We start from the raw sequence: 16,294 nt of genomic DNA on the forward strand, positions 1-16,294 counted from the left end.
TCTCCCACCTGGGTAGGGGGTACTTTGCTGAGCATGGCCTACAACCTGCCCCATTCTGCCCCTTGCAGGATTATGACTTGCTTCTGATCTTCCTTTCTGATGAGAATGACAACCACCCCCTCTTCACTAAAAGCACCTACCAGGCAGAGGTGATGGAAAACTCTCCCGCTGGTAGGTGCTGGGCCCGCCCGGGAGCTCCTGCTGTTGCCAGGCACCACTGGGGCCTGTGGTGCCTGAGGACCTCCCTTAAGCCTGATGGAGTAGCTGAACATAGGCCCTAGTGGATGCGGGAGGGGAAGGATGGTCTCAACTTCAGGGGATGATGGGCTGGGGCTGCCGGGCCTCCCACGAGCACCAAAGAGACTACAGGTCTGGTTGGAAGAGACAGTCGTGGTCATTGTTCCCCAGGGTGGTCTGAGAGCTACCCCACCATCCCTCAAGAAGGGCATTTAAGGTGTGAGGACTACCTAGGAGGGGTGTGGGCCCACCCCTCACTGCTCCCTCCACCCCAGAAGTGCTGGGCATCCCAGGGGCTTCTGGAAGTCCTGGGGAGCGTCTATAATCAGAAGTGGGAGGTCAGGGGGTCCTAGGCAGGCCAGTGTAGCCCTCTCCCGCATGCACTGACCAGCCTCACCTTCCTTCAGAGGGACAAAATCTCCTCTTTGATGTCCCCTGAGGTGTTATCTGCACTCCTCCAGTCTCCCCAGCCCCTGCTCATCTCTGGCTGGGCGTCCCCCCTAGGTGAATTTCGTTCTCAAACCTGTCTGTGTGTATGCTCACACATGTGCCCGTGTGTGTCCATACCAAGGCATGTGCGTGGGGTTACACGTGTGCACAGACACACATAGGCACATGGGTGCCCACCGATACTCTCGTATGCAGACATGCCCACCTGCAGAGGCACACGAGCGCACAACCAGGGATTCCCAGGCTTGTGCGTGCTTCTGGGCAAGTGCCTGGGGCCACGTGAACACAGAACTTGACACACACATGTTTGGATTTTTCTAGTCATGTATGGCCAGACCCCCAAAGGTAGAGCATTGTGTGCACACATGTGTGGACAGGCGAGACCCACACACGGGGAGGGGATATCAGAGAGCCCCAGACCCTCCCGAGGAGCGGCCAGCCTCAAAGGCTGCTGGGAAGGGAGGTGTGGTTCTGGGCAGCTGGGGCCTTGCTCACCACTCTCATGTTTTCTCCCCAGCAGGGCTTTGAGGCCGCTCCCCAGGCATCTGCGTTCAGTCTGCCAAGGCTGCCGCAGGCCCGCCCCCAGGGCCTCCCCACCCGGTCCACCTCACCTCCCTCCCCTCTCATCCATCGTCAGCCATGGCTCACCGGGGCAGGGCAGGGGAGGTGGGAGGGCAGGGGGCTGGGTTGGTCTTGTGGTGACCCCTCTCCCTCTGGCCCAGGGACCCCTCTCACGGTCCTCAATGGGCCCATCCTGGCCCTGGATGCAGATGAAGACATCTACGCCGTGGTGACCTACCAACTGCTGGGCGCCCAGAGTGGCCTCTTTGACATCAACAGCAGCACCGGTGAGGCCTCTGTGCCACCCAGCACTCCCAGCCTGACTCTGGGGTGGGGATGGCCCCACTGCTGGATTGAGGGCCTCCGTTCTCAGTGCTGGACCCAGGCTGTCCATGGAGACCCCATTTTTCACAGCCCAGAGTCCCCATCTTACAGCTGGGTTATATCACCCAGTGGCCTGGCAGGGGGACCTGGGAAGAGGCTTGGAGACGATACACAGGACCTGTTGGTGCACAAACTCTCAGCCTAGACCAGGAGCCCCCCAGCCCCCTCCCATCATCTCCCCATGTGCAGGCCAGAGGCTCAGGCCCCTAGTCCAGCAGAAGTAGCCAGAGCACCTTTCCCGTCCTCCAACCAGACCATGTCACATCAGTCTGGTCCTGGACAGGAGGCTGCTTTGGTGACAAGTGCCAACAGAAAAGCAACAGAGAAGGTCAACCCTGTGCCCTGGGTCACTCTTCCCAGGCAGGAGTCTTGAAGACAGCAGAGGGCACCTGTAGAGGGGACAACCACAGGAGATGCATGGGGCCCTCCCTAAGCACGGGTGGTTGAGCCTGTGGGGAAGAAAGTCATTTTGTTACTGCCTCTGCTCCACTTTCATCTCTGTCCCCATGGTGCCCCTTTCTCTGCTCTCTCCCTGTTGGTTCTTGCCCTATCTCCCCACTGCACCCCTTTTCTGTGTGTTTCCCTGGCTGGCGGCACCGGGTGCCAGGTGTGGTGACCGTGAGGTCAGGTGTCATCATTGACCGGGAGGCATTCTTGCCACCCATCCTGGAGCTGCTGCTGCTGGCTGAGGACATCGGGCTGCTCAACAGCACGGCCCACCTGCTCATCACCATCCTGGATGACAATGACAACCGCCCCACCTTTAGCCCTGCCACCCTCACTGTCCACCTGCTAGAGAACTGCCCACCTGGTAAGCAGGGGACAGGCCCCAGTACCCCACAATCAGGGGCCAGTTGGTGGTCACAGGGAACTGGAGCCTCAGGTTGGACATGGAGTTTGCCTCTAGTGGGGAGAAAGATGGGCAGCAGGGTGAGTAGAGAGCACACTGGAGAGGGAGTCAGGAGACCTGGGCCCCTGCTTCTCTCCTCTGAGCTTCCATATCTTGTCTGCAAAACAAGATTCTTTTTTTCTTTTCTTTTTTTTTTTTTTTTTTTTTGAGATGGAGTTTCACTCTTGTTGCCCAGGCTGGAGTGCAATGGCACAATCTCGGCTCACTGCAACCTCCACCTCCCAGGTTCAAGTGATTCCCCTGCATCAGCCACCTGAGTAGCTGGGATTACAGGGGCCCACCACCACACCCGGCTAATTTTTGTATTTTTAGTAGAGACGGGGTTTCACCCTGTTGGTCAGGCTCGTTGTAAACTCCTGACCTCAGGTGATCCACCTGCCTCGGCCTCCAAAAGTGCTGGGATTACAGGCGTGAGCCACCATGCCAGCATACTAGATTCTTAAGTATTCTCCATCTGAATTCCCAAATGGAAAGACTGACTATTTTAAAGTCAAAATAGGATCAACATGATTCCCATCAAAATCAAAATATAACTTCTGGAAGAATAAGAAAATTTTGAAAAACATAAGTATAATAAGTCAGATTTGGCTTACCAGATTTTATAACACATTACAAAGCTACAGTATTTAAAGCCATGCAATATGGGCCCAAGACTCCAGGACGAAGTAGCCCAGAAACAGATACTGGTAAATTAAAGAATAAAATATGATGTGATAAAGGAAGCAATGAAGCCAATGGGGAGGCTACTTATTCAGTGTGCAAAAAACCTATTTAATCTGATCTAATCAATTAGATCCAATTATTATAATCTGCATGTAATCTAACATAATAATAATCTAATATTTAGTGTAGATTCTCCCCCATATCAGATACCAAAATAAAAACCAAAAGAAAATATTAAAAAGTAGAAAACACTAAACAATAAATGAAGAAAATTTAAGTGAATAACATTTCTGGATAAGAAGGTTCTAAGCATAGAAGAAACAAAAGAACTCAAAAGGAAAAATATTAGATTTCTATGCATGCTAATTTAAACCTTGTTACATCAAATAGTTATAGCCAATATTGAAAGGCAAACAACAAACAGAAAAGTATACTTGTCTCAGTCCAGGCAAGGTGGCTCACGCCTGTAATCCCAGAACTTTGGAAGGCTGAGGCAGGTGGATCACTTGAGGTCTGGAGTTCCAGACCAGCCTGACCAACATGGCAAAACCCTGTCTCTACTAAAAATACAAAAAATTAGCCAGGCATGGTGGTGGGTGCCTGTAATCCCAGCTACTCAGGAGTCTGCTGCTTGAGAATTGCTTGAACCTGGGAGGCGGAGGTTGCAGTAAGCCGAGATCACACCACTGCACTCCAGCCTAGGTGACAGCGTGAGAATCCATCTCAAAAAAAAAAAAAAAAAAATATATATATATATATATATATATGTCTCAAGTTGTCATAATTATATGACTTGTATAATTGACAGAAAAATGGGCAAAAGACAAAAGCAGACCATTTGCAGAAGATACAACTAATTATTACATTATAAAATATTGTTTAATCCAAGAATATAAAATAATATTCCATTTTCCTATAAAATTACATGTATGAAAAAGGTATAAAAGAAAATGCTGTCAAGGCTGTCATGAGAAGGGGCCTCTTGTACATCACCAACAAATGTGTCTTGGTAGCTCTTTCTGGAAGAGGCCACTGTGTGCAGCTACTCCCTGTTCCCTCCCCAACAGGATTCTCAGTCCTTCAAGTCACAGCCACAGATGAGGACAGTGGGCTCAATGGAGAGCTGGTCTACCGAATAGAAGCTGGGGCTCAGGACCGCTTCTTCATTCACCCGGTCACCGGGGTCATCCGTGTTGGCAATGCCACCATCGACAGAGAGGAGCAGGAGTCCTACAGGCTAACGGTGGTGGCCACCGACCGGGGCACCGTTCCTCTCTCGGGCACAGCCATCATCACCATCCTGATCGAGGACATCAATGACTCCTGCCCTGAGTTCCTCAACCCCATCCAGACAGTGAGCGTACTGGAGTCGGCCGAGCCAGGCACTGTCATTGCCAATGTCACAGCCATTGACCGCGACCTCAACCCAAAACTAGAGTACCACATCGTCGGCATTGTGGCCAAGGATGACACTGATCTCCTGGTGCCCGACCAGGAGGATGCCTTTGCTGTGAATATCAACACAGGTACAAGGGCCTGCACCCCTCCCACCTCCCTCCCAGCTCCCAGTCCTGTCTCCTTACTCCCTGCTTCCCCCTTCTTTCTCCTTCTTTTTCTTTGCTGCTCTGTTGCTACTCTCTTCTCTCCCCTTCCCCTCTTTTTTCCATCTCTCCCCTTGCTCCTTCTTTCTCTGCTTTCTCTTCCTCCTCCTCCCTTGAGCAGCTCCTCTGGCCTTCCTGATTCCCTCACCCTACCAGTGTATGAGAGCACCTGTCTCACCACACTCATGCCAGCATTAAATATGATAACATTTTCATGTTGGCAATTTTAAAGGAAAGTAATACCTTGTTTGTCCTTTTGTTTTTGGTTTTGGTTTTGGTTTTTTTTTGAGATGGAATTTCTCTCCTGTCGCCTAGGCTGGAGTGCAGTGGTGCGATCTCGGCTCACTGCAACCCCTGCCTCCCAGGTTCAAGCGATTCTACTGCCTCAGCCTCCTGAGTAACTGAGATTACAGGCATGCACCACCACACCCAACTTATTTTTGTATTTTTAGTAGAGACAGGGTTTCACCATGTTGGCCAGGCTGGTCTTGATCATGCTGACCTCAGATGATCCACCTGCCTCAGCCTCCCAAAGTGCTGCGATTACAGGCGTGAGTCACTGCACCCAGCCATGATACCTTGTTTAACATGCATTTCTTTACTAACGAGGTGGCTGAATACTTTCTTCATATGTATGCTGGCCATTTAAATCCTCTGCAAGTTGCATGCAGATCAATGATTTTCTTATGCTGTCACGAAACCAACAGAACCGTGGCTTATCTTTCATAATGTATGCAGCTTATTGTAATGCTGATGGTTTTATCATTTTCCCCAAAGTTCAGTGTTTTCTCCTTTGGGGAGTTAGGAAAGGGACATGGATCTGATTGGTGTACCTCTTGGAAGGCCCAGAGGAGTGATAGAAAAATCAACATGGCTGTGACAGAGCACTAAAACAGCAGTAAGGTATCAGTTTTTCACACATGATTAGCAGACATTAGGATGCTGGACAATGTTGATATTGATGACAGTGTGGGGACATTGAAACCCTCATACACCGCTGTAGGAGTTGTGACTGATTCCACTGTCCAGATAGCAATCCAGCATAAGGTACACTTGTACCATCATTACCCAGTATATGTTCCAGAGAAAGTCTCAGGGCATTAATGAAACTGTCTGAGGATGCTCACTGCAGTGTTATTGGTGATGGTGGAGTTGGGGCCATGTAGGTGTCCATTTCTGGGAGACTGAAGAGTAAAATATCGTGGGTGCACATCATGGGTTTACCAGCCAGCAGTGAGAAGCAATAAATTAGACACACACAAAGCAATGTAGATGGATCTTAATAATAAGTATTATTAGAAAAGGATAAGAAATGGGATGAGATATATGTCACTGCACCATTTCCATAAATGTAAAATACATACAAAACAATACATGATTTTCAGGAATACTTTTATTAACAAAAAATATACTTCAATACATGACAATGACTGCCTGAAGGGAGAAGGAAAGGAGAGCGGAGTATGGGGATGAAAGGGAGTAGACACACACATAAAACAAGAGAGGTGCCAGTGGTCATAGTGTGCAGCCAGCCAAAGAACAGGATAACCTCAATCTGCTTTTGAGGCCCAAAGGGAAACAGAAGAAGAAAAACACACGAGCACTAGGAGAAGTTAGATAGAACCAGCTACATCCCAGGTTAGCAAAATTCCTGACTGCATGGGTTGGTCAGGACCATGGAGAGCTGCTTCACGTCCCTGCTCAACTTGAGGCTCTCTGCTCAATGCCCTACTGCTTTTCTCTTTCCTGTTCCCCCTTCCTCCAACTGACTCTCTTCTCTATTTTTCTTTCCAGTGTCTTCTCTGCCCCCTCCTCCTCAGCCCCCCACTCCTCCCTTGCCCACTTTGCTCCCTTTTCTTCTTGCCAGAGCCTCAGCCCCTGAGCTCTCTACTCCAAATGGGCTTCCGCTTGCTCCCCTGGTTTCCTTCCCAGTGTCTCTTCCCCTCCCAACTCCCTGTTTCCACCCCTCCCTCCCCCCACCCCGTCACTTCTGCCACTGTCCTCCCTGCCCTGCTCTGCTCCATCCCCGATGCACCCTGAACTAACTGATGTTAACCCTCTTCTCTCTTCCTCACGGCTGGCAGGCCCACAGGTTTGAGCTCTGTTTCTCTGTCACTTCCCACCTCATCTCTTCTCTGCCTCACCCCACTGCCTTCCTCCATGCCCACCGCACCCCCATCACCCTTCCTGTCCTGTGGGGCCCGGGCCAAGGCCGTGGCCCAGCCTTTGCAGACTGAATGCAGCCGCCCTCTCCCCATCCTCGCTCCCCAGCCTGGGGGACAGGGAGCGAGAGTAGGAAGAGGAGGAGGAGGAGGAGGCGGCCCAGGGTAAGTGACTACCCCATGGCTGGGGACCCACGGAGGACAGAAGCCCAGCAGGGGGATCTGCCAAGGGGGAAGGGAATCTCAGAGACCCCTGTACCTGAGAGGGAGAGGAAGTCTCACTCTGGGATGAAGCCAGTGGGAGGAGAAGCCACCAGGCCCTCTAACAGTCAGGAACAAGAAAGGTCCCAAGAAAGCCAGCACTGAGGTCAGCCAAACTAGGTCTGTCCAGTCCCAGCCCATGCTTCTGGGGGATTCCTCTCTGATTTGGGGAGCAGGCAGGGACTGTGGGAGGCAGTGCATAGAACAGAAGGAAACCCCTTGCTAGGACTGCCATGGAACCAATGCTCCTGTCCCACAATCAGTCCATGTCACTCCCTATTTAATCAAGACAAAGGGATGGACCTGAAGTATCCAGATGGTTCCACCACTGTCCCCTCCAGGGAACCCCTCAGGGCTTTTCAGCTACCATGACTTTCTTTTAAACATGATCTCCCTAGAATCTAAGCATTTTTAAAATTGTGATAAAATACACATAACAAAATTTACCACTTTAGCCACTTTTTAAGTGTAGAGTCCAGTAGTGTTAAGTACATTTGCATTGTTAGGGAATACAGCAGTTTTTAAACAAGCAATTACATAGCTTCTGTGTGCCAGGTACTGTTCTAAGTACTTTAGAAATGGAAGCTCATTTTGTTTTTCTAATCCTCAAAATAGTAGGGGATTGAGAAAAGGATGGGTTGACAGTCAGTAGTGTAATTATCTTGTTTTACAAATGACACAGAGGTGCAGAGAGGTGACATAACTTCCCCAACATCACCTGGCTAGTAAGCATCATAGGAGGGGCAGAACCACGTGCCCTCAGCTTATGAGGAGTCTGTGGGCCCACCCCAGCCACAAGTCCCAGAATCCACTGGGGACCATCATCCTCTGTGAGGAGTGGGAGGGTTTGGCCAGGAGCACCCCTGGGAAGGGCAGATTTTAGGGGGTTCTTCTCAGGCTGAACCTGGCCTGGTCTGGTCCACAGGATCTGTAATGGTGAAGTCCCCCCTGAACCGGGAGCTGGTTGCCACCTATGAGGTCACTCTCTCAGTGATTGACAATGCCAGCGACCTACCAGAGCGCTCTGTCAGTGTGCCAAATGGTAAGGTTCCCTGCAGACATCTCTCATTGGTCACTCAGAACCAATCAGGGCAGGGGGCAGGTGGGGAATAGGCACTGGTCTGTCCCCACGGAGGGAGCAACAAGACCCAGTTGCTCCAGGAGCCAGGAGTCAGGCAACACAAGAGGCATGGAAGGTGGCAGCCACTGTGAGGCCCAGGGTGGTGATAGCTACATAGAGCTCAGCAGTGGAGGATCCAGAAGCTCAGAATTGTGTGTGATCTGAACCCCCAGGCTCAGAGTAGGAAGGAGGCTTGGTAGAGACTGGAAAGGATTGAGAAAAAATGGTTTGACAGAGGCTTAGGTTCAGCCAGCAGAACTGGTAATCAGGGTGTGGCTGGGATATGAGATGGGAAACCCATGATCTTATAGGAAACCACAGGGTTAGCACAGAGGAAGCAAAGAGCGAGGGGAGGTGATCTTAGGCCACAGACACTGCTTTGAGGATGCAGGCACTTACAGTGGAGAATGGAGGGGCCTAGTGTTACCTTCTGCCAGTCAGGCCCAGGCCACCCTGCCTGCAGCCTTGAGGCGTGGGCTGGGAGGGGGAGGCAGAGGGGTGGATTTTGTGTGGGCAGAGCGAGAGTTGAGAGGGGGAAGTGGGATGGGGTGGCCTCAAGTTGCCTCGGACATGAGGCAGAGACAGCTGCTGTGGGGGAAGCCAGGCCTGGCAGATGTTGACTGCTTATCTTCACAGCCCAGAAGGCCACATTTTCCGGAAGGAAGGGTAGACTTGGTCATCTCTTCCGTGTCAGAGACTCAGATGGTTAAGGGCCCAGGCCGGTTACGTAGAGGGGACAGCTCAGACAAGATCTAGGATCTTAAAGATTATCTTACCCTACCTCATTAAGCAGGTTAGGAAACCAGGGCACAGAAAGAGCCAAGGGCTCCACCAGGGTCACCTAGCCCTTCCTCTTATGGAACAGCAAGTTAGCAGACCACTGGAAAGGCTCCTGTCCTGCAGCCTGAGGGTCAGGTCAATCCTCAGGGGGCCTCTGGGGGGCTGCGGGATGCTGCCGTGCTCTCCAAGCTTGGTTGAGGCTAAGGAAGGCCTGGTCCAGCCACACTGGTGTCCTTCCCCTCTCCCTCACTCCCGGCCTCCACCCCAGCCAAGCTGACTGTCAACGTCCTGGACGTCAATGACAATACGCCCCAGTTCAAGCCCTTTGGGATCACCTACTACACGGAGCGGATCCTGGAGGGGGCCACCCCCGGGACAACACTCATTGCTGTGGCAGCTGTGGACCCTGACAAGGGCCTCAATGGGCTGGTCACCTACACCCTGCTGGACCTGGTGCCCCCAGGCTACGTCCAGCTGGAGGACTCCTCGGCAGGTAGGTCAGAAATCTGTCAGAGGAGGGCTGGGGGGCATATATCTGTACTTGCTTAGCCCCCAGGAGGGACCATAGCCTCTCCGTGGCCCCTCAGTGGACTGAGCCAGATCCAAGATGGCTGACATTCCATGCCAGATTCCAGATGCCCAAACCAGAGGAAGGGACAGAGTGCTTACTCCTGGGTTGGGATGGAAGCCTCTTGATGTCTGCCAGAAACCTGGGATATCCCACCAGCCAAGCTCCTACTATTAGTACCACTGAGGGAGCAGGAAGGCCAAGAAGGAGGTGTCTCCGGTCCTGGGCTAGTTGATGTTCATCCCTGTGACTGGGAGAAGCTTTTTCACCCTCCATAAGAAAAACTGGACACTAGTCCCTCCTTGCTGTGTGCCCTGCCGCTGGGCAGTGCTGCCCAACCACCCTCCTTCAAGTGACCACACCTGCCCCTCGGAGTCCAGGTCCTTCCCCTCATACTTTGGAGAGCTGCCATGAATGAGCCATGGCCAAAATGACCATGGGAGCCTCTGTGTCTTAGGGAAGGTCATTGCCAACCGGACAGTGGACTACGAGGAGGTGCACTGGCTCAACTTTACTGTGAGGGCCTCAGACAACGGGTCCCCACCCCGGGCAGCTGAGATCCCTGTCTACCTGGAGATCGTGGACATCAATGACAACAACCCCATCTTTGACCAGCCCTCCTACCAGGTGAGTGGCCAGGCCACAGGCTGGGTCCAGGACCTGTGGCAATATCTTGGGGCCTTTGGGCGTCTTCCTATCCCACCCTGCCAGTCTCTAACCCCCCTGGGAGTGCTCAGCCCATGAGCAGCTTGATGCCTGCATCAGTGAGTTCTAGGGCTGTGCTCGGGCTCTGGGACTGACCTTGGCCTACTCTCTCTCCCTGCCCACTGGGCTCCAGGAGGCGGTCTTTGAGGATGTGCCTGTGGGCACAGTCATCCTGACAGTCACTGCCACTGATGCTGACTCAGGCAACTTTGCACTCATTGAGTACAGCCTTGGAGATGGAGAGGGCAAGTTTGCCATCAACCCCACCACGGTGAGCAGTGATGAAGGGCCTGGAATCTAGAAGTGGGAAGGACCCAGGGTCAGAGACTGAACAGCCACCAAAAGTATTGCAGTGATCCCTCTGGGTCTTGTCACCTGGACATCTGCAGCCCCAGAGGTTCTTTAGCCAAGTCAGCAAACCCTGCTCTCAGAGTCCCAGACATTTGTCAGACTGCAGCCTTTCTGTCCCAACAGATGTTGAAGGAAGTGGCCAAGTCTTTTGGAATGAGCTCTTTGTGGGACTTCTAAGATGTGTCCTCTGCACACTAAAAATGCATGATTGAAGTCCATGGGGCTACTTTTTGAGATACTCAGAAAAGAGGCATGGGAAGCACTGCAGAAAGTGGGCACAGTGTCTGAGCACCTACTGTATACATGGCCCTATACTCAGTGCTGGGGAAGGGAGGATGCCCCAAAGGGTGCCTCCCACATGCTTCCTTGAATCTCAGACCTGTGGAAGAGCCGAAATTCAGGAGAAAAGAAGGGTGATGATTTCAAATGTCTGCTAATTGGTTCAAAGCTGTTATTTTCAGTATAGAGAGAGAGCCCTGTGGCGTGGCCCAGGGCTCGTTAGTCAGGCAGGGCCTTCCCCAGTTGCTGGGGCTGGAACTGGACTTTCCCTTCCACTGCCCTGCTCTGCCTACATCGTCTGGCACTCTGCCCTTTCAGCAGGGTTCACTCCTTCCTGCTTGGTATGAGCCATCAGACATGGCTCCAGGCCTGGCATTAAGACAATTGAACATTTATGGGGTACCTACTATATGCTATTTCCTGGTCAGGCAGGGAGCTGCAGGCTGGGCTGGTCACCCCATCCCCAGGTAGGCTGGGGTAGTGAGAGCAAGAAGAGCCGCTAGAATGGGAGCTTCCTGGGGGCAGAAGTTACTGTCTCTTTTGTTCAGTGGCAAATCTCCAGACCCCATAACAGCATCTGGCCATACTAGGTGCTCAATAAATATCTTTTGAATGATTGAAGGACCTAAAGCCACCCTCTCCCTACTAGGGTGACATCTATGTGCTGTCTTCTCTGGACCGGGAGAAGAAGGACCACTATATCCTGACTGCCTTGGCCAAAGACAACCCTGGGGATGTAGCCAGCAACCGTCGTGAAAATTCAGTGCAGGTGAGGGGAGCTAACCTGGGCCAGGGACAACAGGGACTGGGGTTGTGGAGGCAACAAGCAAAGCCTCTAGCGAGTGGACTGCTACAGATTGGGAGCAGAGCCACCCAGTCCCCTTTGAGACACAGTGACAGAAAGGAGAAGGCAAGAGGGTGACTGGAGGGGTTGTAACCCATGACTGTGGCCTAGGAAGACAGGGACCCTCTGGGAGAAATCTTTGCCAAACTGCTATTTGGCAAAATATTTTGGCAAATAGGCAGCTAAACATACCTGGGTGTAACCCAAATAATGCTTGGGGCTCCACATGGCCCAGTATCACCATAGTGTCCCATTGAAAGAAACACAGTCCAGAAACCAAACATAATTATGAAGGAATCATGTTTATTTATGTCTCTCTCTCTTCTTCTTTTTTTTTTTTTTTTTTTTGAGATGGAGTTTCGCTCTTGTTGCCCAGGGTGGAGTGCAATGGCACGATCTGGCTCACCACAACCTCCACCTCCCGATTCAAGCAATTCTCCTGCCTCAGCCTCCTGAGTAGCTGGGATTACAGGCACGCGCCACCACACCTGGCTAATTTTGTATTTTTAGTAGAGACAGGGTTTCTCCATGTTGGTCAGACTGGTCTCGAACTCCTGACCTCAGGTGATTCACCCGCCTCAGCCTCCCAAACTGCTGGGATTATAGACTTGAGCCACGGAGTCTGGCCTAGTTATGTCTCTTAAAGAATACTAATGAGGGCTCCAAGTCACAACCCCATTCCCATTCCAGTGTCCACACAGCTGTTCTGAGGCCAGCATCTCACCCTCTCGGCTCTCAATCCCCTTTTCTCTGCAGAGTCCCAGGCCTCAAGGTTTTGCTTCCTCTTTCTCTCTCCTCCCTTCTTTTGCCTTTGGCAGACCTATCTTTCTGTACGTAGTACTCACTTCTCCCTCACAATAAACTCATCATCTGAAGGAAACTCTCTTGAAAGGTCGGGGGTGTGAACAGCTGAATGGGCCAAGACCACTTCTTTTTGGCAGGTAGAGGGGGCTGGGAACACACGCACACATCCGAACCTCATCCCTGTCACTTATGCATGTGCTGTGTTGGGAAAAGCACAGTATTTGGGGTCAGAAGACTCAAGTTCCATGAGCTGAGCACACTACCTTTGTCAGTTAACCTCTCTGAGCCTGTGTTGTCAAATCTGCAAAGGAGGGTACAGATGTGCAATTGGGGACATGAGGTGGTTTGAAAGTGCTTTGTGCACTGAAAGGAGATCTTTAAAGTCACTGCTGTTGGCCGGAGCATGGTGGCTCATGCCTGCAATCCCAGCATTTTGGGAGGGCGAGGCGAGGGGATCACCTGAGGTTAGGAGTTCAAGACCAGCCTGGCCAACATGGTGAAAACCCGTCTCTACTAGAAATATAAAAATTAGCCAGGCGTGGTGGTGCATACCCGTAATCCCAGCTACTTGGGAGGCTGAGGCAGGAGAATCGCTTGAACCCAGGAGGTGGAGGTTGCAGTGAGCTGAGATCGCACCATTGTGCTCCAGCCTGGGTGACAAGAGCAAAACTCCATCGGAAAAAAAAAAAAAATGAAGTCACTGCTATGAAGGGCTCTGATAAGGATGCAGTTCAGGCAGGTCCCAGCAACCAGGGAACAAAGGCCCCATGGTTTGCTGTGTCCATAAGACCTGCCCTAGACTGGGAGGTCAGCTAGGGAAGCCAAGTCTCAGGCCAGACACAAATCCCAGTCAAGAGAAGCCTTGGGGAGTGGAGGAATGCCACCAAACCAGCACTAAGGGACAGAGATTAGAGCCAGATGTATAGGGCCACTGTGGGGAGTAGCAAGGAACAAAAGTAGGAGGTGTGAGGGGATAAGGGGTTTCTGCTTCAGGGCCCAGGTGCAGATTACCTGTTAACCACTGTTCTAGTTGTTGAGTGTTTATTGAGCTAGGCACTGTGCCAAGGATCTAGGATTGTGCAGCCAAAGAAACTGAGGCTCAGGGGGTTAAATAAGTTGCTTCAAATCAGACTCCAACACATTAGAAGACATTACCTCCCTCCCAGGCTGGTGCCTGTCCTTCCTCTATCCGGGCTTACTCCTGCATGACCAGGTCCCCTGTGGCAGCCCCATCCTGCTCCTCACCTTTAGCTTTGACCTCCCTCCACTCAGGTGGTGATCCAAGTGCTGGATGTCAATGACTGCCGGCCACAGTTCTCCAAGCCCCAGTTCAGCACAAGTGTGTATGAGAATGAGCCAGCGGGCACCTCGGTCATCACCATGATGGCCACTGACCAGGATGAAGGTCCCAATGGAGAGTTGACCTACTCACTCGAGGGCCCTGGCGTGGGTATGTGGCCTTCCTTGGACACCCGTGATGCCTTGGGGGATGGGAGGGGCAGGCCTGCCACCCCAGGCCAGGAGTAGAGGGAAGGGTGGGAAGGACGTCTCAACCAGAGCTACTCTCCTGCCCCCACTGCCAGAGGCCTTCCATGTGGACATGGACTCGGGCCTGGTGACCACACAGCGGCCACTGCAGTCCTACGAGAGGTTCAATCTGACCGTGGTGGCCACAGATGGCGGAGAGCCCCCACTCTGGGGCACCACCATGCTCCTGGTGGAGGTCATCGACGTCAATGACAACCGCCCTGTCTTTGTGCGCCCACCCAACGGCACCATCCTCCACATCAGAGAGGTACTCCTGCCCCCAGGGCCTCCTGCCCACCAGTATTTCCTTCTTCCAGCTGTGGCCTAGAAGAGTGGAAGCACTCTACTCTAAAGGTGGGGAAACTTGGCTTCAGGAAATTAGCTCCAGGAAAAAAAAAGAAAAACTTTTTTAATTAAAAAAAGTTTATTAAGGTGGGGAAACTGAGGCCAGAGAAGGAAGCAGACCTGTCCAGTGCCACACAGGGTGGTATTGAACAGTGGTTAGTATATGGGCTGTGCTAGTTAAAGATCTTTGGTTCGGCTGGGCGCAGTGGCTCACGCCTGTAATCCCAGCACTTTGGGAGGCCGAGGCAGGTGGATCATTTGAGGTCAGGAGTTCGAGACCAGCCTGGCCAACATAACAAAACCCCATCTCTACTAAAAATGCAAATAAATAAATAAATAAATAAATAAATAAATAAATAAATGCTGGGCATGGTGGTGCATGCCTATAATCTCAACTGCTCAGGAGGCTGAGGCAGCAGAATCGCTTGAACCCGGGAAATGGAGGTTGCAGTGAGCCGAGATTGCACCACTGCATTCCAGCCTGGGCAACAGAGTGAGACTCTATCCAAAAAAAAAAAAATTTAGTTGAAGTCTAACTCTATCGCTTATCAGCCCAATGACTTTGAGCAAGTGACTTCTGTAAGTCTATTTTCTGTAAGTCTATTTTTTCCTCTGCAAAACAGGACTAATAATAAGTAAGTACCCCATCTCTTGCTCCTAGATGTCTACCAAAAAGGACAGGCTCCTCCACAACCCACTTCCCCCATACTTGTCTCAGAATAAACACACACGCCCCTTCCGTCTGTCCGTTGTTCCTGCTGATACAGTGTGGAGACAACCTAGGAGCTGAGAATGAGCATCAAAATAAGAAACAAGGGGAAGTGGCGAGGTTCTGGAATCTCTCCAGTTCTTCCACTTCTCAGTCTAAATTGCCACATAAAGATAGGGGAAGTACTCCTTTGTCTTCTGCTCTCCCCGTTTCTTCTAAGTACACAGGCCCAAAGTGCTCCTTAGTGGCACCATCAGAGTATCTCCCACTTGTTCTTTGTCCCCCAAACTCCACCCAGGCTCCACATCTCAGAATGTCCGTGCTAAGTCCATCGTGTCACTCTGTCTCCTCTTTGAGGTCCTGTGGGATAAAAGTCTCCCAGGGCTAAGCTCAAAGAAGCATTGTGCCTTTACCATGTGCTTTGCTTTTTTACCTTGTGTCTAGTGTCTCATCAGCAGTGATAGAGCAGTCCGTCCTCTTTGGTGTGCCCACTAGGGAGCTCAGAGTGGTCAGCTCATCTCGAGTGACCCTGCAGGGACTTAGGGCTTATACCTTGCTTCCCACCCCTCAGCTTTCATCTTCCTGCCAACCAATTTTTTTCTTTACCCTAGTTTTTTAACTTGATCAATCTTGTTATAATTTATGTATTTTTGTCCCCTGCATCAAATCTCTTTTGTGGAATGAGGCAGGGTATAAATTAATAATAATCTAGTCCTTTTTCACACCAAAGGCCCCATTTATGAAGACTCCCTTCAAGGGCTTTGCATTTGGAAAGACTTACGTCTCCTGAACAATCAGCATGTATTATGTGTATGTCGTCCTACTTTTTATTAGACGTAACTGCCATTTGGAACTTCCAGTTGTCATGATCTGTGAGATAAACAACGAAACCACGCTGAGCTGATGATTTTTCAGCTAAAAGCAAAGAAACATGCCCTTTCTTTTGCCCTGGGCAGCCTTGTCGTGGGTCAATGTATGATTTCAATGATGTTTTCAAGATCTTGGACTCAGCTCAAAGGCGTTCAGGAGACTG

At 51.3% G+C, this 16,294-nt stretch overlaps 1 protein-coding gene across 5 annotated transcripts in view; it reads left to right on the forward strand.

Moving 5' to 3' along the window:
• The first annotated feature begins 50 nt into the window (after window positions 1–50).
• Window positions 51–16,294, forward strand: part of LOC139355296 (cadherin-23-like) — a 28,281-nt gene continuing 12,037 nt past the window's right edge. For 2 of the 5 annotated variants that reach the window (XM_071069714.1, XM_071069715.1), the window contains exons 1-11: window positions 51–171; window positions 1,410–1,535; window positions 2,240–2,443; window positions 4,273–4,731; window positions 8,155–8,271; window positions 9,398–9,622; window positions 10,155–10,324; window positions 10,536–10,673; window positions 11,682–11,801; window positions 13,953–14,130; window positions 14,264–14,475. In XM_071069714.1, coding sequence (XP_070925815.1) covers window positions 153–171; window positions 1,410–1,535; window positions 2,240–2,443; window positions 4,273–4,731; window positions 8,155–8,271; window positions 9,398–9,622; window positions 10,155–10,324; window positions 10,536–10,673; window positions 11,682–11,801; window positions 13,953–14,130; window positions 14,264–14,475 — 1,968 coding nt within the window. In that variant the 5' untranslated portion in view covers window positions 51–152. Of the gene's footprint in view, window positions 172–1,409; window positions 1,536–2,239; window positions 2,444–4,272; window positions 4,732–6,830; window positions 7,134–8,154; window positions 8,272–9,397; window positions 9,623–10,154; window positions 10,325–10,535; window positions 10,674–11,681; window positions 11,802–13,952; window positions 14,131–14,263; window positions 14,476–16,294 lie in introns of those variants that run through there. The other 3 variants (XM_071069717.1, XM_011714907.3, XM_071069716.1) reach the window with 2 other exon arrangements.

Source organism: Macaca nemestrina, chromosome 9, assembly GCF_043159975.1.
Source record: "Macaca nemestrina isolate mMacNem1 chromosome 9, mMacNem.hap1, whole genome shotgun sequence".
Lineage (NCBI taxonomy): Eukaryota > Metazoa > Chordata > Mammalia > Primates > Cercopithecidae > Macaca > Macaca nemestrina.